This window comes from Diospyros lotus, chromosome 5 (assembly GCF_014633365.1).
Source record: "Diospyros lotus cultivar Yz01 chromosome 5, ASM1463336v1, whole genome shotgun sequence".
NCBI lineage: Eukaryota > Viridiplantae > Streptophyta > Magnoliopsida > Ericales > Ebenaceae > Diospyros > Diospyros lotus.
The window spans coordinates 1,054,563-1,073,389 of NC_068342.1; the positions used below are offsets into that span (position 1 = coordinate 1,054,563).

Consider the following 18,827-nt stretch of genomic DNA (forward strand, 5'->3'; position numbering starts at 1 on the left):
GTGCATCATGCATGTTGGCCTGTCCATCTCACCCTAAACCGGATTTTGGTGGCCCCACTGATTTCATTTAGGACCTCATCTCGAGACTCACACGGCCCAAATCTACAGCCCCATGCCTAGACACTTCTCCCATAATCTAATACAAGCTATGTCAAAATAAATTTACACGCAAACCATATTAAATCTTACCACGCGTTAATCTCGTGTTGCGCGTTGGTTTCACGTATCAATTTCCTATACAATCGTAAAATAATTTAATTAAACGCGCAGTCAATTTTAATTATCGCCGCTACATCACTAATTAATTCAGCTAAACAAGCGACTGATTCATAAATAGCACTATTAAATAAATTTAAAACATTTTTATACCTTGCGTACATACACGGGCAGAGTTTCGGCGCGTTAAAAATTACAGAGCGCTCACAGCGATGAAACAACACTATTTATAGGCGCCAGAAGAGGAGGAATCGGCCAGAGGAGGAAAATTAGCTACCAAGGTGTCTCCTGCATGTTGCCACGTGGCAGCAAGGGAGAAGGGGTGGGTGGTGCATGGCCACCCACGCGGCACGGCCAAGGGGGCGCGCCTGGTGCCCAACTGTTACAGACTTCAATGGTGGATGGCTACAAAAAAGAAGGGGACAAAGTTGGTGTCGAATGAGAGAGGAAAACCCTCGAGAAATTTGGGTGGATAGAAGCAATGCGCGATAGGTGAATTTCTTGAAAAATTAGAACTACCCCCCTCCCTTGAAAAAATTATTTCCAGCAAAAGCTAGAAATTTGTATTGCCTGATTGAAAACTAGAAACCAATTTGCCTAAAAAAATTAGCTAATCAAACACTACAAAAATTAAAATTTAGGTGAAAAATGATCATTTTCTATAGAAAATATAAGCAATCAAATGTACCCTTATTATATTTGTTTTTAACTTTTAAATCATTTTATTAGTTGATAATAAATGTATTATGTTTTAAATTATTTAATTAATTAATAAAATTATTTAGAAACTAAAAACAAGATACAAACAAATTTATTTTGTTTAAAAATAAGATACATTTACTGCTCTTTAATCATTATTATTGGAATAATAGTTAGCATTGCCCATAAAATACATCTTTTAACTTGTAATAATAAACTATATGTTTTTATTCGTTTGTCAAAAATGCTATTTAGACCCTCATTTATAACACTGTTAGTAACATTTATAAATTAATGTGTTATATTTTATATCATATTTGTTGTGGATCTCATACGATTGTGTAGGTTTTGAAAATTTTCAAATCTCATATGCGCAACAAAATTATACATAAAATCATATGAATAATGGGTATTTAAGTAATATATAATATTCATTGAATCTAAAATTAAGCAATTCAATATAATATCTATTTAAAATTTAAATAATGAAGTAGAAAAAGTTCGTGATGGACTTAGTTGGTCCACACTAATCAAGCTTCCAAAACTCTTTGGAGCTTTCTTTTATACTAGTTGAAAACTACAAGAGATATTATGACTTGTCGTTTTCATTGATTTAAAAAACGAGCTCAACCTTTTGAGCAAATTAAGAGAAGAAGAATAGGATGAACAAAAATAAGAAGTTGTTATGAAGAATAAGAACAAATTTTCACCATCTTCTTGGGATTTACGTCCTCTCGTGGACGTCCTACACCATCGAATCCTAACAGATGGTGCATGAGGTAAATCAAAAAATTTAGTAATCATCGATTTCGATCTCAGAGCAACACTCTTAACCATGATAGAGCAAGCTACAAAAAGAGTCGTCAGGACCACCAAGTTATGCCCCTAGGGACAATTCTATCTTCTAATCTCTCTTTTGATATGCTATTTGGAAGATTAATCAGTGATAATAATTCATCTCAAAACTATATAGTATCAGGTATTAACAAATGACACGAGAGTCAATGGACAATCCATCAACCCTCAAAATTTCTGCGCACAATCTATGAATATAAATTGTTGACAATATTTATTAAATAATTTATAATTTTTAACTTTTAAAATATTATTGATTATTTACGAAATGAGTAGACAATGTTTGTTGCTACAAAACCTTTCCTCTATCGCATACAAGACTGTGATTAAGGGAGACTAAATATTATTTAGACACTTGATTATAATATTTATAGTAATATTTATGTATTAATGTGTTATATTTTATATTACATTAGTATAAATAAGGTTTTATTGACAAATATGCTGGTTAAGATTAATTAACTGACTTTATTAATTTATAATTAATTATTTTCTTGTATTATTTGTATGTGACATTAAATATAAAGACTATATTATTCGTAAACACTAAGCAAGAAGTTTGATTAATTATGTAATATATTAATCGATGAATATTATAAGAAACAAATAACATATTTAGCAAAACAATTGGAGCGGTCGGTGGTGGGGATTGACGAGGAAATCTATGAAGAGGCGACACGTGTCAAGATCTGAAATTGAGGCGCAAAGAAGGAAGGAAGCGCAAGACGGGACCGTTGGAACGGTCTGAAATTCAAAAAAGTTCAAAACCAAACCAAAGCGGGTCTTTTTCAAAACCCTCTCATCTCTCTCTCTCCGCTCGCAACATTCGCATTTCGCAGCAGAAAAGAAAACTATCGTCAGAATCTCTCTCTCTCTCTGTATTTGAAATTTGAAAAGCCCTCAACCATCCGTATATACGCGCGCCTTCTCTACGCTGGGAGAGGAAAAGAGACAGAGAAGGAGAGAGAAGAGGTCTGTTTCCGAAGCTTGAAGCAATCCGTCTTCTGTTCTTTGCCATTATTGGGAAACTCCTCGTAGCAATCTCGACTTGTAAGCTCTCTATCTATCGCCAATGTCATATGGGTTACTGCCAGAAAAGGTCGTTAAGATCTGGTTTCTATCTGAACTATATATACTAGGATGTATTGGTCTTAATTATGATTTATGAACCTTCGGAGCCATATACATACCGGTTTTTGCTGCAATTAGTGAATGGGTTTTGTTTTGTTTCCAGTGAACTCATGAACGTGGAATGATAATTCATCCCCGTTTTTGGTTACGTTCGTTCACTGACCTTTGGTGCAAATCCAAAATTCAATAGTCAATTGCAAGATTCTTCAGCTAAATCCTGTTAATTCCGTCCTACAGAATGTAGATTTGTGTTATTTGCATTGCTGTATGTAATCACTCTGACGGGTTGGGTTTGAAAGCTCATCGCCGTTTGACGTTAATTGGTCGAGTGTTTGTGTATAGTCGTTTGCTTTTATGTTCTTGTCTTGGGTTTCACTTGAAATTCCAATGGTGGGCTGGATTTGTTTTTGTCTGCGTTGAGTTGTTTAGAACCCTTGGTTTTAGTTTTTGGGTGCTCTTCTAATTGCCGACCATCTGTTTGATTATTGTCCTCAGCGAATGGACTCACTGCCTGATGCTCTTATCCAATATATTTTGTCACACACAAGGAACGCCAAGATGTGGCATCATTTACGTGCGTTTCCAAGCGATGGAAAGAGACAATGCCTTATCTTCGGAGCCTTTACTTCCCTCGCAACCTCAATGAAAGCCTCAAGGGCGGCAGTAGAAGTCCAGACGACATCGTGACCCAAATGGTCTCATTAATTTTTCAATTGGAAGAACTGGTAGTGTATTGCCCCTTCAGTAGTGATGGCCTTGCTTCATGGCTATCACTCCAAGGAACTTCTCTCAGGTTCCTTGAGCTCCGAATGGACAATCTCGTTGAAGAGCAGAACTCTCTCGATGACACCTCCAAATTGGATTGCATTCAAGCTGCATGGAAGTTGGAGTCGCTGAAACTCTGGGGCGTCCTTATGACCCACACCCCCAAGTGGAGTAAGTTTCCCAAACTTCGCAATCTTGAAATAGTTGGCGCTCGATTGGATGACTCTGCCCTATCTGCTGCGCTTCAGGCATGCCCCGACCTGACCAACCTATCGCTGCTTGCATGCGAGGGGTTGAGGTCTGTTTCAATTGAGCTTCCATGGCTAGAGCAATGCAAACTTGACTTCTATGGCGTGGGTAACTGCTCCATTTCTCTGGTTTCTCCGAAGCTTGAATTACTAGAGGTGCAAGGGTGTAGTTGGATTAGGGTTCATGAGACCCAATGTTTAAGGAATCTTTCCATTGCCAATAATTCTGGTAACTCTCTCTTTGAATTCACACCAGCCTTTTTCTCTTTTTTTTTTTTTTTTTGGTGCAAGATTCAGTAAATCCCCAGACTGTTTATGGTAACTGAATCATTTTTCTTGTTGGATTGCCTTCAGGGAGAGTCTACATGGTTGATTTTGGGAAACTTGTAGCTCTTGAATCTTTGTCCATCAGAGGTGTCCAGTGGTGTTGGGATGCAATAAGCAAAATGCTCCAATTGGCAAGTGATGTGAAGCATCTATACATGAAGGTGGAATTCACTGGGGATTTTGAAGCCCTTCTCCCCTTTCCAGAGATTGACTTCGTTGAGTTCTTTAACAGCCATGCCAGGCTGCAAAAATTCGACATGCATGGCGCCATGTTTGCTGCTCTTTGCCAGAGGAACAGCTTGAAAAATGTAAATATTCAGCACCTAGAGTTGTTGCAATGGATTTGATAGATAGTCCCAATAGTTTTGATGTGTAAAATAAAGATATACCACTCTTTGCTCTTGCAGGTGGATTCAAGATTTGTGATTCCTTGTCTTGAGGAGGCAGTTATCACAGTTAGGTCGCCTTTGAATGCTGAACAGAAAATGAACACCCTTGAATCACTGATCAAGTATGGTAAGAATTTGAAGAAGATGACAATAAGAATCCTTGATATGAAGAGCAGCCATAGCAGTGCTGATGACTTCTTCCAGGAGATATGCAGGTTCAGTTGCCTGAACCGCAAGATTGTTTCAATAGAATAAAAGCTCAAGGAGCAATTTCTCATAACCCAGATCAGATCTCATGAAAATCACTGTGCTTCCCTAATCAACCTGTTAGTTACTTCCATTCTGGACAATTCTTCAATCATTTTTTCCAAAATTATGCATGCTAACCATCTTTCAATATTTTTAGTTTAGTCCTTGTGGATGCATTGTTGCTTTGCTTTCTTCCCTTCTTGTTCTTTGCGAGACATTGCTTTTCTTTCATTTTCATTAAGCTGAAGGGACCATTTGATGGAGTAATTGCCAAAAATACCATATTTTTTCAACTTTATTGCCAAAATAATACCTTTTTGAAAATAAAATACCACCTTTCTAGCATTTAAAACTTTTAGGGTCTCAAAAGACCACTAGTTCTATAGGGGCCCTTAAGTACTTTTTGTTTCTAAAAAAAAAAAAAAAAAGTCATTTCAAGTAGTATGCAAACTATATTATTTTGTATACATTTTACATGTAGATTAACGATTGCTTGTATTTAAGGATGCATTTTATTTGTTTCTATTTTTTTTTAAATGAACCAAACCACAAAAAGTAAAATAAAAAATATTTGGGCCAATTAGTGACTTAGTATCCGGTTTTAATGACTATGAACTCCTAAATCCTAAACCTATTAAGGCCTAACTGTTGGGTGTTATGCTTGTTAGGTCGACAGCTCACAATGTGATGAAAAGTAGCATTCAACCCAAAAGAATTTCTGGCAATCAACTTCATGGGCTCCCTCACCTACGATGAATTGCCTAAAAGAAATGGTAAAAGACTTAATAGCCAAAGATGGAACATAAAGCCACAACTTAAGATATGCCTGTAGTACTAAACTCAATTCGTAAAATGCATACTTTTTCTCTTGTATTTTTATATTTGTTTTATATAATTATTTAAATTTTTATTATTTTAATTATATTTGGCCGTTATATTTTTAATTAATTTAATTATTATATTTTAATATTTTTGTGTAACAACTAAACTTTTTATTATTATCTCTGTATGTGTATTTTTAAATTAATTTAATTCTTATATTTTGACATATAAAAAAAATAAATTAATTTATCTCATTTTATTTTTTTTATACGTTAAAATATAAGAAATAAATTGACTTAAAAATACAAATATATTGATATAATCGAAACAACAAAAAATTTAATTAGGCATACGAAAAAAACTGTGAAGTTAGGTGAACAAAAATATGAATTTGCCAAAATCAATAGGAATGGAGACACTAGTGTAGGCTTCAAAAATCCTGAAAGCATATCACGATTCCTGTAAATATATTTCTGATAGGGGAGGAAGAGGAAAAGGGTAAAAACATGGAGTCACAGTCACAAACTACATGTAATGGATGGAGAAAATGGTAACAGACTTTCTGGCTAACTGAAAGAAAACAATAAAAAGCACAATACCTTACAAATGTTTCAAAAATTTCTTCCCGCGTAATTAGAAATGAGTCTATGAGAACAATGTGTTGCTTCTACAACTTCCATGGCACCAGGGCCATCTTTAGATTTGCGGGTCTAGATCAGCTTCTTCTTTTGGAAAAATCTCTTCAAGTACCATAATTGCAAAACTGAAACCACAATGCAAATCCCCAAGGACATAATGCTGAACCATGCCACCCTAGTGTTGGTTCTTTCACTTACTATCCTCATGTCAGCTTCTCTGCAAGATTACACAACCCCAAAAAGGTAGGAAGCGAAAGTAAGTTCACAAAACAAAAGAACAATGCAATAACATCAGATGAATTTGAGATGGAGCAACAATTACTTTTCCTTGAGGTACATCAAGTTTTCATGGATCGCCTCTACAGCTCCTTCAAGCTTTCTCAGCTCAAGCGCAACACCCTGTACACTCAGAATCAAGGCAACTGAGTCAATTTTTCTGTAGGCAAAGCCAGAGTGGTGTAGGAAGTTTCTATACCACTTTGGCTAGGTAGCAGGAAGTTTTACAAAATTTATCCTTTTTTCCCCCAATTTCTGCCCATTGATTCCTCTTTCAACGTACCAACAGAATAATTTCCACAGTGCAAAATCCATGTAAAATGCGATTAAATTAGAACTCCAAAACTTCAGCAAATGACATCTTTCATTAGGAACTTCCGGTGAGTTGCAGAGCTAGGGGATTCTGCAACTGTGTTTTTCTCTATAGTGAATAAGAGTATTTTTGCTCATACAATTTCAGATAAGTTGATATCATAAGCCCATGATATTAAAAGCATATACCAACAGTTTCTTGGCAATAGGATCTTATAACTGTTATTCAACAGGAAAACAACTCTAACTATACGGTTAAACTTCAAAAAATTAGCTCTAGATGTTTTGCACTACTACTGCAAAAGGCCCACAGTTTCATTTCCTAAAGGAAAATCCATAGCTTTATTTTAAGGAAAATCTAAAATTCTGCTTAACAGCAGCAACTTTGGTGAATAATTTATGAGTACCCACCTCAATTTTTTCTTTTCTTGCAACTGATTCCCAATCCTTAGCCGCAATCCCAGTTTTCCAGTCAAGATTAACACTTACATCTCCACTTCCTTCACGATGGCCACCCACCCAGAAACATGCCAGGTAGTTGCCAGCCTCTTTAGTTGTAAATGCAAACTGACCATGGGTTACATTCTCCTGATGGTGAAGATTGTTGCCATATGGTGACGTTACCTACAGGAGGAAGACAAAGTGTTATCATGATTAATTGAAACAAATGTAAATAAGTCCTCTAATGAGTTAGACAAGACAAGAGTCACCATTTTGATGAGCTTGGCAAGGTTTATCCATGACCAAATTTTTGCAAATTTCCAGATGAGATTAAAATAAATAAAAGAATTAAAAGATAAGGAGAACAGCACTAAAGACTCGCAGCAGCAAAAATTTATAAGATACAAGGAAATATATCCAAATTGAGATAAGTGCACCAGGACAGGATGAATCCCAACCTCCAAACTCCCCCCTCCATTACTGCATAAAAAGATATCCCTCTCAGTTGGAAATAGTTAGAATTTTAGTCCTCATGAGATCATCAAAGCACTGGCACATGGCACAAAAGATATCCCCAAAATTATTATACCTTTAAGCTTCTACTTTTCCCCTTCAGATAGGGTATTTAGTGAAACGCATGACTGACTCTTTACTAAGGAATGAAGACCTTCAGAGTTTACTGTCTGAATTTCTTAAAGCATTTTCTTTTAGCATGAGGCGACCACCAAAAAAAAAAAAAAAAAAAAAGGATGTGAAATGATATTATGGCTGGGTGGGAGATCATTGTTGTCATTGAATGGGGTGTTTATTTGAATTCTACAACAGGTCCATGCGAATAAATGATAAAGCTGCATTTTCCAGAGAATTTATCATAATGCATGACTATTTACAAGGAATTCAATCAAATACTACCTTGACTTATTATTGCTGACATAATGGCCTACTTCACATCCATCGTGCAATGCATGGAGTTGCTGATAGACACAACAGAAGAATATGGATACACTTTCATGTACTAGCTAAAGTGCTATATTGTCTGGTGGAGATCATACTAACTCTAGTACAATATTGAGCGAAGTTGATGAGGAAAAGAAACCAGTTTAGGCTTTGTTGTTTTACTGGGTGATGATTATATTGAAAAGGACCAATGCTGTGGTATTTATTTTGCTTAGGATTAGATCTCTCTACCTGGAGTTCTACCAGTGGCTTCCTTCACTGTAGCATGTTAACTTAAACTTACAGAGAAAAGAACCATATAGACAAATTATCTGCAATAGCTGACAATTTGGATTTGCAGAGCTTATGTCTGTTAATATGAATACTTTATCTCATTACAACGCAAATACAGGTTAAAACAGTATGGCTATCAAGAGTTTACACCTAATTGATCAAAAGCTGAAATAAGTAACAGATTATAGCTATGGCAGAAAGCTAACCAATGCCAACAAAGCAAGAGATATTAAGGGCAACAAAAAACATGGGCAACCATCTGAGAGGTAGTATGGCAAATCAATAATAATATATCAGATGCACTTTTTCTTTCTCCCTTTCTCAAGCAGGCCTATAAGTCTGACTTTTTGAGCATTTGCAAGAAAACACTCTAAAGAAAGTGCTCGATGCATGTAGAATAAGTTATGATTATCATGAAGATGATAAAGCTGCATATGCATTCTAGTAAATAAAGTCCATTCATGCCTTTGTTTATTGTAGACCAAATTGTAAGGGAAAAAAATCTGCACCACCCACCTAGTTCTGGGAAAGGACCAACTTGGATATCATAAGCAACAATTATGTGAATACTCATTAAAAAAAAAAAAAAAAGCCAAGAAGTTGACAGTTAAGCTCCTTATTTCTACTTATATCTACGTTTTTTTTTTTTAAATATAATCCAACATGGGATTTGGCAAGTTATGCTCGCTAGCCTATTAGAGCCACCCTCAATTTGGACTAATTTCTTGAACATGTTACATTTTTGCTTAGAATTTTTTGAAATATAATACTCCAGTCATGATTTATGATTGATCATTGAGAATTAATGAGTTGTGATAGTTTGAATGGATAGTTCTGCACTACCTAAGTCACGAGGTAGCATAGACCCATGGCAACCTAACATGGGCTAATAGGGGTGTGGTGGCAATGATAGACAACGTATTTGCAAGACATACCACCGTAAAATTATATAAAATAGGGTAATATATTCCACCTATATTCTTGTCAGAATATTCTTCCACCTGTGTAACAAGGCCAACTAATGAAGGTTTTCATTTGATTGGAAAGACTATAGCTGCATATGATATTGGTCTATAAGCTATCCTAATAAAATAGAAATAAATTAGAGTAAACATTGGGGACCTAGAAGTACTTTTTTTTCTTGTCCAATACACTGGGATGTGATTGCACAGGAGCAAAACAAATAACATAAAATAGGGTGTAAAAAAAGAAAGGGGTAGTAGGGAGGAAACTAGGGTATGGAAAAGGATATCACTTAACAATATAAGAAACTGATTTAAGGATGAGGTTTCCGTTTCTTTTTCTCTCTCAAGCTCTAGATGCATCCATATCACAGTTGATTGCACTGCACCTTGTCTTTTCTTACCAAATTTATGAACTTGAAGGACTCTTTTTAACACATCGGATTGAATGAATTAGAAGGCAAGTAAGGGACTGAAAGAGTCAAAGGTCATCATGTTTGATAATCTTTTAGGAGGAGAACAGGTTAATAGAACAATTAGGAAGGAAATGTGAGAGGTACAATTATTTTAAGCATTTTCTCTTACCCTCTATTTCCTCCAATTTTTGGAGGAAGGGGAGGGAAAGTGAAGTGTATGATATTTTAATACTTTTAAATGTCAACTATATTTCAAATTTAGAAGATAAATATAATTGTATATAGAATTTACTTAATTACTTCAATATCTCTCATAAATTTTTCCCCAACAAAACAAGAGGAATAAAAGGTTTCCTTCACTTCCCCTTGTTTACCCAAACAAGAAAAATAATATATGCCTTCACTTTCCTTTCCTTAATTCTATTTTCCTTTATAAATTATACTTCAAACACTTTCTCTCACTTCAATAAAAACAGGGTATAAAGAAATAGCAGACTAAATCAAGCTTTTAATGCATTACACAGACTAAACATATAACTGAACGAATGATTTAATTGCAAATTTGCCATTTCTTAGTATATGGATTCTCACAAAGGTCTCACTGGCTTAACAAAGTCAAAAGGTAAGATGATGATTTTTGGCAAACACAGAATAAAAGTCAGCATTTTGGCTTCAGTTGGAAAAACATATATAGCTAAAAAGGTTGTGAAAACATCATCTTTGGATAATCATTCACCTATTCTAAGTCTGAATTGAATCAGTTACTATGCCACTGCTTTATCAAGTGAAATCATCCTATGAATCCATAGCCACTACCTTTGATCTTCAACCTAGGAATCCACAATTTTTTCTGGACTAAGAACCAATTTTTCCAGGCCAGGGATGTACTTCACAAAGTCTGGTAGTAATTTGCATTTCTTATTAATGATTTTTCAGTACAGGGAGCTGCTTGGATAATTTGAAGAAATGGACAAGGCCCCACCCCACTTCACAGCCATAGTATTTTGTTATTTGGGAACCACCCGTTATTGATTTTCTTTTAACCAATTCTCAAATAAAATTGGGCCCATATACTTCTGCAACACATTTGCCAACACCTAAATTTTCTAAAAACACATAGGTTATCGCCCTCAGGACCTGTTTTTTCTGTTCCCAAGCAAACCCTATATCAGGACACCTGTGTTTTGCGTGCCTTCACCTCCATAAAAGTCCAAAACCTATCATCTTATATCACTATGTCTATCTTTCCTCAGTTTGAAAATAAAGGAGATAGTTCATGTGAAATATTTTCCATTTTTCAGTTTACTTTTTTTTTTTTTTTTTTGGGGGGGGGGGGGGGGGGGGGGGGGGGGGATATTATGCTTGGGGTGGGGGGCATAACCAATGAGGCATCCTCCAAAAAGTCCACTATGCTTCTAACTTCTATTAAGTTTAACAGGTTGATGCATTTAAGTTCAAAGTAGGAATACACACAAAAACATGCAAACACCCTTGCTATCCCCGACACAGTAGAAAGTGAACAACAGCAAATGAAACATAAAAATGTCCTCACCCCCCAATACAAGTTTACAGTTAACAAGTCATAAAATCTGTAGCAGTGTTCTGCCAATTACAAATAAAATGAAAAGAAAATTTGGTTAAATCCTAGCAAAGCGATTACAACATGGCAAGATTGGATGTAAGACAACAACTACACTTGCTTCGTGTCATATTTATTCAAGAGTCTGCAATGTCCAGAAAGAAAGACAACACTCATTGTCTCCTTCATCTGAACTATTTTATGATTACTCACCAACTGGGACTGCAATCAAGGGGCTAATATTAGGTTTCATATAAAAGATTGGGGAAAGAATAACTAAAAGCTTAACGTGGACAGACTAAGTGACATCATTGTGCCAGGAATGTAGTGACCCCAAAAAAAATTACAGTATTGAAAATCTATTTCTTGCTCTGTACACAAACCTTTTATAAACCATTTATTTTCATGTCCACTGCATCCAGAATTTTTGCATTTCATTTTTCTATACATCAGTCAGACGACTTACAGATATTATCATGATTCTACATCCAAACATACAGAAAGTACATAAAAATATAGAGAGGCACACATACACGTGAAACAATATATGGAAAACTGGCACTGAAGCCTTGATAAGCAAGCACTAATATTGATCAATAATAAGGACAAGTAAGGGAAACTCGAAGGTGGCGAAAGCAAAGTGAGGAAAATTAGTTTACCTTGACAGAGATGGTAGGGGAAGGGCGGTTCTGATCGTCGGATATGACGATGTAATCGGCCAAAACGACGACGTTGTTCTGGATTTCCTCTGACACGCACTTCGTTCCTGTCGACGGCAGATTCAACCATATGGCCTCGCCCGCCGGTAGCAGAAGCAGCAGCAGCAGCAGCATCACCGGCAACACGCCGCTGCTCACCCTAGCAACCATCCCCGTCATCTTACTGCTTCTACAATCCCTCTCTTTCTCAATCTGTTTCTCGACGATATCAGTGACTTCGTTCCTGAATTCTTTAATCTTCAATCTGGTCCTACCGAGATCGAAGACGAATCGAGACCCGGATCCCTCTCGCTCTTGCTGTGGGCTCTGTGTTCCGTGTGCTAGACTGAATTTTCCCGTGAACTTTCTCGGGAAAATGAGTTGGGAGGCGCTATTGCCAATCCAGATTTTACTGGTGCCAAGTGACCGTACAAAACTTCTATGAATGAGGTGGAACTGACAATAAATGCGTACTGCCCAGCGAGAAAAAACCAATAAATACATGCGCGCAATGTCAATTATACTTTTCTCAAATTCCACTTTGACACTTAATATTTCATTACTGCCAGTTAGTCACCAGTTTCGGTTTTTTAAATTTTTAGAATTACAGTTCTAAAAAAATTCAAATTATGAAATTCATATTTTTAGTTTACTTATTTTAGAAATCTAAAACTTATATATCTCTTAAATTATAATAAATTACAATAAATACTCTTAAATTATAAAAAAATGGTATTTAGCCAAAATAGAGTAATGTTTTTTATTTTCTCGATGACTGTTCTATTTTTTTTAGTATTTATTCTTTATTTCTCTTAATTTCTCTTTTATTTTGCTTAGTCTTGGTTTGATATTGAATTAGATTTTATGATGATTGGTGTTGTTTTCACTCTTATCACAACTAAGCCCAAAAAAAAAATGACGTTTGGTTTATCACGAAAAAACAAATTTTTGAACTAAATATGAAAAGGCAAAAAAAATAGAGATAGAAATAAAAGAATAACTAGGTTTAATTATGACTCTTAGGTAGTAAATGGGTTAGTAGATTTCAACCCAATCTTACCTATTCTGCTTATGTGCCCGTGCAAGCAGGGTTGAATGGTTATATGATGGTCTCGATAGAATGTCACTGTGTATTAAAAATCTCTCGATTCTCCATGATAAAAAAAAAAACAAATTAGTAAAAATGATGATAGAAAAGAAATGTTAGACCATTACCAATTGTAACGAATAAGGTTGTTAAAGAGCCAATTGTCAAATGACACCAGGAGTTGTAAATGAGAGTTCTATCCAATTCATTGATAAAATATTGACAAATCATATTTTCTCTCTCACATATATAGTGAGGAAGTATAGTAAATAAGTGATAACAAAGAAAGAAATATGATATATTAGTTATTATGAAAATTACAATTTGAGTTAAAACAATGATAAATGATTTAGTGCAACAAAATTTGTAAAGTTAAAAAGAATGTCGATACTATTTTTAAAAATTTAAAAATATCACAAGCATTTAAATCAAATATAAGAATACAATAATTTAATAGTTTTCATTTTGATAGTTTCCCTTCTTTTGTTGTACTATTTAAGGGTGTCAAACTAGTTTGAACCGAAACTAGAATCGAAATCGAAAAATCTTTAAAGTCGAAGAACGAACCAATTACTTAGGTATTAGTTCGGTTCGATTCAAATTGGTCTAATAAATTAATTTTGTTAAATAAAAAAAATGGTCTCTTTCCCTCGTCCTCTCATTCGCTCCTACTAGTCCATACATTCATTTGTCTCTCTCTCGCTCCCTGTTCTTATGTTGCGATTCTGAAGAAACCTCGGGGTAGGGTTGAGCTTGTGTTGAGTTTTCAGGTTATTCGCACTTCCAGGTATTGTTCGAGATTGAAGATTTGATTTTCCCATTTTTGGCTAAGTTTCGACACGAATTGGGGTTTCGATCTCTGATTTGGGTTGATCGTATATCTCCGTCTTTCGAGTTGAATTCCTCGTGGGTTTCGTTCTTTTTCTTGTTATTGATGTTCTGGGTCTCGATCGATTTGGGGTCCCTCCCCAAAATTTGGCTAAGTTTCGATGAATGGGGGTTTTGATTTCTGATTTGGGGGTTTTGATTTCTGATTTTGGCACTTCCATGTATAGGATTCATGTTCTTCGGACTGTCTTATGACTGTTTCTTATGGTTTTCACTTAAAATTTAGGACAGTGTCTACTGGATTACAGAAGTGTTGATTGGGGAAACCTATGTATGTTGCTGGTCAAAGGTTGTTTTCTAGTACACATGGTAAAAGAACAATTGTAAAAGATCTCCAATTAACTGATCCATCAAGAGAATATATGATTCCTCTGACTTTAAAGGTTTAGTGGGAAAGGAGTTTATTCTGCACAACTCTATAAAAATATTGACATGTGGGATGCAAATTAGATGCCCTTTGATTAGTTCTAGTATATATCATCTTATCATTTGTGGGTAATGTCTGTTGTCCATGCTGTTCTCCATTATCTGAATTGGTTAAAGACATACTCTGATATGAAGGGTTGTGTTTGAAACAGGAGATATCCGTTTGATTGAGTTTATTGCTCAATCCTGAACCGCTTACAAGATTTGACTTCATTGATTTTGAATCGGGTTTCTAGGACCAACTGAGAGTGATCTTTATTCATGCTAATCTTTTAAGGTATGGGAAGAGTGAATAGGATTGATAATTGTTTGTTGTTTTGCGCAGTTTATGCTTATTGGAGAACTGAAAGTGAAAAGTCATCAAGGATTCGAGTACTATACTTGCATCATTTTCAATGGTTGAAAGCCGAAATGGCAATGCCAAAAGTACTAATGTCAAAGCATCTGGAGGGGCCAGTACGTACACTATCAATTTGGATAATTTCAGGAAGCGGCTAAAGATGCTATATTCACACTGGGACGAATACAATGATGATCTATGGGGCTCTTCTGAAGTTCTTGCAATTGCAACTCCTCCTCCATCTGAAGACTTACGTTATTTGAAATCATCGGCTTTGAATGTATGGTTGGTTGGTTATGAGTTCCCTGACACCATTATGGTATTCATGAAGAGGCAAATCCATTTCTTGTGTAGCCAAAAGAAGGCCTCTTTGCTTGAAGTTGTGAAGATGCCTTCTAAGGAGGTCGTGGGTGTGGAAGTTGTGATGCATGTGAAAGGGAAAGGCGATGATGGGAATGGATTGATGGATAGCATATTTCGTGCCGTGCGTGCCCAGTCAAAGTTGGATGGTCATGATACTCCTGTTGTTGGATATATAGCAAGAGAGGCACCTGAAGGGAATCTTTTGGAGATGTGGGCTGAGAAACTAAAGAATGCAAATTTTCAACTCTGTGACATCACAAATGGATTCTCTGACCTGTTTGCTATGAAGGACCCTGTTGAGATTACTAATGTGAAGAAAGCTGCATACTTAACTTCATCAGTGATGAAACATTTTGTGGTCCCAAAGCTCGAAAAAGTCATTGATGAGGAGAAGAAGGTTTCTCATTCTTCACTGATGGATGACACGGAGAAGGTCATACTTGAACCTGCAAAGATTAAGGTGAAGCTGAAGGCAGAAAATATTGACATTTGTTACCCTCCTATTTTTCAGAGCGGAGGAGAGTTTGATCTCAAGCCAAGTGCTTCTAGCAATGATGATAACCTTTACTATGACTCTGCTAGTGTGATCATATGTGCCATTGGATCACGTTACAACAGCTACTGCTCAAATGTTGCCCGGACTTTTTTGATTGATGCCAATCCTATCCAGAGCAAGGCCTATGAGGTTCTCCTTAAGGCACATGATGCAGCAATTAATGCTTTGAAACCTGGGAATAATGCTGCTGCTGCATTCCAAGCAGCCCTGTCAGCAGTTGAGAAGGATGCTCCAGAATTGGTCACAAATTTGACAAAATCTGCAGGAACTGGAATTGGCCTTGAGTTTCGTGAGTCTGGACTCAGTCTTAATGGAAAGAATGATCGGGTTCTGAAACCTGGAATGATTTTTAATGTGTCGCTTGGTTTTCAAAACTTGCAAACTGAGACCAAGAACCTAAAAACACAAAAATTTTCTTTGCTACTCGCCGATACGGTCATTGTTGGTGAAACTAGTCCAGAAGTGGTGACTTCTATAAGTTCTAAAGCTATGAAGGATGTGGCATACTCATTTAATGAGGATGAAGAAGAAGAACAGCCAAAAGTCAAAGCTCAGGCTACTGGTTCCAAGGCTATGCCATCAAAGGCAACCCTTAGGTCAGTCAACCACGAGATGTCAAAGGAGGAACAGCGAAGGCAGCACCAGGCTGAACTTGCACGACAGAAAAATGAAGAAACTGCTAGGAGGCTTGCTGGTGGTGGTTCTGGAATGGGCGATAATCGTGGTGCTGTGAAACCATCTGGTGAATTGATTGCATACAAGAACATTAATGATCTACCCCCTCCAAGAGATCTTATGATTCAGATTGATCAGAAGAATGAAGCCATCTTATTACCAATTCATGGAAGCATGGTCCCTTTCCATGTTGCAATGGTAAAAAGTGTGTCAAGTCAGCAAGATACAAATCGCACTTGCTATATTCGAATCATCTTTAATGTGCCTGGCACCCCTTTCAATCCACATGATTCAAACACTTTGAAGTTTCAAAATTCCATTTATGTTAAGGAAGTGTCATTCCGCTCCAAGGACCCAAGGCATATAAGTGAAGTGGTACAGCTAATTAAGACTCTGCGCAGGCAGGTTGCATCTAGGGAGTATGAGAAAGCTGAAAGAGCAACCTTAGTTACTCAGGAGAAACTTCAACTTTCGGGAGCCAAATTTAAGCCAATAAGGCTATCTGATCTATGGATCCGTCCTGTGTTTGGTGGTCGTGGAAGAAAGCTTACCGGTTCACTAGAAGCCCATACAAATGGTTTTAGGTATTCAACTTCGAGGCCAGATGAACGTGTGGATATTATGTTTGGCAACGTCAAACATGCATTCTTCCAGCCAGCAGAGAGGGAGATGATCACTCTTTTGCACTTTCATCTACACAATCACATAATGGTGGGAAACAAGAAAACAAAGGATGTGCAGTTCTATATTGAGGTGATGGATGTAGTCCAGACACTTGGAGGCGGTAAAAGATCTGCCTATGACCCTGATGAAATTGAGGAAGAACAGAGAGAGAGGGACAGGAAGAACAAAATTAACATGGAGTTCCAGAACTTTGTGAATCGAGTGAATGACCTCTGGGGGCAACCCCAATTCAAAGCACTTGATTTGGAGTTTGACCAGCCATTCAGGGACCTTGGCTTCCATGGTGTACCCCATAAATCTTCGGCTTTTATTGTCCCAACTTCAAGCTGCCTAGTTGAACTCATAGAGACCCCTTTTGTGGTGATCACCTTAAATGAAATTGAGATAGTTAACCTGGAGAGAGTAGGTCTTGGGCAGAAGAATTTTGACATGACCATTGTGTTCAAGGACTTTAAGCGGGATGTATTTCGTATTGACTCTATACCTTCAACTTCTCTTGATGGCATCAAGGAGTGGCTTGATACCACAGACCTCAAGTATTATGAGAGCAGGCTAAATCTGAACTGGAGACCCATATTGAAAACAATCACTGAGGACCCAGAAAAATTCATTGAGGATGGTGGGTGGGAATTCTTGAACATGGAGGCTAGTGATTCAGATTCTGAAAACTCCCAGGAGTCGGACCAAGGGTATGAACCTTCAGATGTACAGTCTGACTCGGTGTCTGATGAGGACAATGATGACAGTGAGTCTCTAGTGGAGTCTGAGGATGATGAAGAGGAGGACACTGAAGAAGATTCAGAGGAGGATAAAGGTAAAACTTGGGAAGAGTTGGAAAGAGAGGCGAGCCGAGCTGACAGGGAGAAAGGGGATGAGTCAGATAGTGAGGATGAGAGGAAGCGGAGGAAGATAAAGGCTTTTGGGAAGACTCGGGCACCGGATAAGAAATATCCAGGTGGTGGCCTTCCCAAGAGGTCCAAATTGAGGTAAACATAGGGAAAGGACACCTACTCCTTTAGTCGTTCTCTTACTCTCTTCTGTTGAGTAATGCAGTGGCATTACCAGGTGTGAGGATCATTTCTGTTTAGTTCATGCCACGCTAGGACTTTTGAGTAATACGACTTGCTTGCTTGCACTTACACTTGCACATTCTCACATAATTTATGCAGTTATGAGTTAACGAAAAAGATTGATCTTTTCTATAAGTGTCTGTAAATTTTTAGTGGAGAGGGTGAGACCTTGTCTGGAATAATTAGCTCTCAGGTCCTTGGTAGGAAATGCCATCCATACGGCCAGATCTTTATGTTTAGCTGGACACGTCTACACTTTACCACGAGTCATGACGCATTGGGATGATAACATTTTTGTTCATGTAACTGATGCAATGATCTTTCTGAAAGATCCATATTTTGTTGGATGACTTTTAATGTATGAAAGAAATAGTGTGTGCTTCTAAAACAAATTAGCATTAGTATTATCTTGAAATTCGTCTATCTTTGAATTAATTCTTTTGTGGCATATGAAAAATACATGAAGATCCATATTTTGCTCATAT

At 36.8% G+C, this 18,827-nt stretch overlaps 3 protein-coding genes across 3 annotated transcripts; 2 read left to right on the top strand and 1 right to left on the bottom strand.

Moving 5' to 3' along the window:
• The first annotated feature begins 3,399 nt into the window (after positions 1-3,399).
• On the top strand, positions 3,400-5,029 carry LOC127801269 (F-box protein At1g10780). The gene is given in 4 exon segments (XM_052336211.1): positions 3,400-3,454; positions 3,457-4,143; positions 4,269-4,549; positions 4,649-5,029. Coding segments are annotated over 4 exon segments (1,260 nt in total). The 3' UTR covers positions 4,886-5,029.
• A 1,096-nt stretch (positions 5,030-6,125) lies between these two features.
• Positions 6,126-12,708, bottom strand: LOC127802838 (transmembrane emp24 domain-containing protein p24delta3-like). The gene is made up of 4 exons (XM_052338888.1): positions 12,215-12,708; positions 7,339-7,551; positions 6,662-6,738; positions 6,126-6,556 (listed from the first exon to the last, which is right to left on the bottom strand). The coding sequence occupies exons 1-4, from the start codon at positions 12,431-12,433 to the stop codon at positions 6,412-6,414; spliced, it is 654 nt and encodes a 217-aa protein (XP_052194848.1). The 5' UTR covers positions 12,434-12,708; the 3' UTR covers positions 6,126-6,411.
• A 1,268-nt stretch (positions 12,709-13,976) lies between these two features.
• Positions 13,977-18,759, top strand: LOC127801669 (FACT complex subunit SPT16-like). The gene is made up of 2 exons (XM_052336982.1): positions 13,977-14,127; positions 14,980-18,759. Exon 2 carries the CDS (start codon positions 15,050-15,052, stop codon positions 18,260-18,262), a length of 3,213 nt encoding a protein of 1,070 aa, XP_052192942.1. The 5' UTR covers positions 13,977-14,127; positions 14,980-15,049; the 3' UTR covers positions 18,263-18,759.
• Positions 18,760-18,827: the final 68 nt, after the last annotated feature.

Bases quoted from the DNA above. Each gene is read 5' to 3' on its own strand.
- LOC127802838 (XM_052338888.1), bottom strand. From the start codon at position 12,433: ATGACGGGGATGGTTGCTAGGGTGAGCAGCGGCGTGTTGCCGGTGATG. The intron at 7,552-12,214 runs GTAAACTAATTT...TTCCTCCTGTAG, and splicing joins CCCCTACCATCTCTGTCAAG to GTAACGTCACCATATGGCAA. The intron at 6,739-7,338 runs GTGGGTACTCAT...CTGAGTGTACAG, and splicing joins CAAGAAAAGAAAAAATTGAG to GGTGTTGCGCTTGAGCTGAG.
- LOC127801669 (XM_052336982.1), top strand. From the start codon at position 15,050: ATGGTTGAAAGCCGAAATGGCAATGCCAAAAGTACTAATGTCAAAGCA.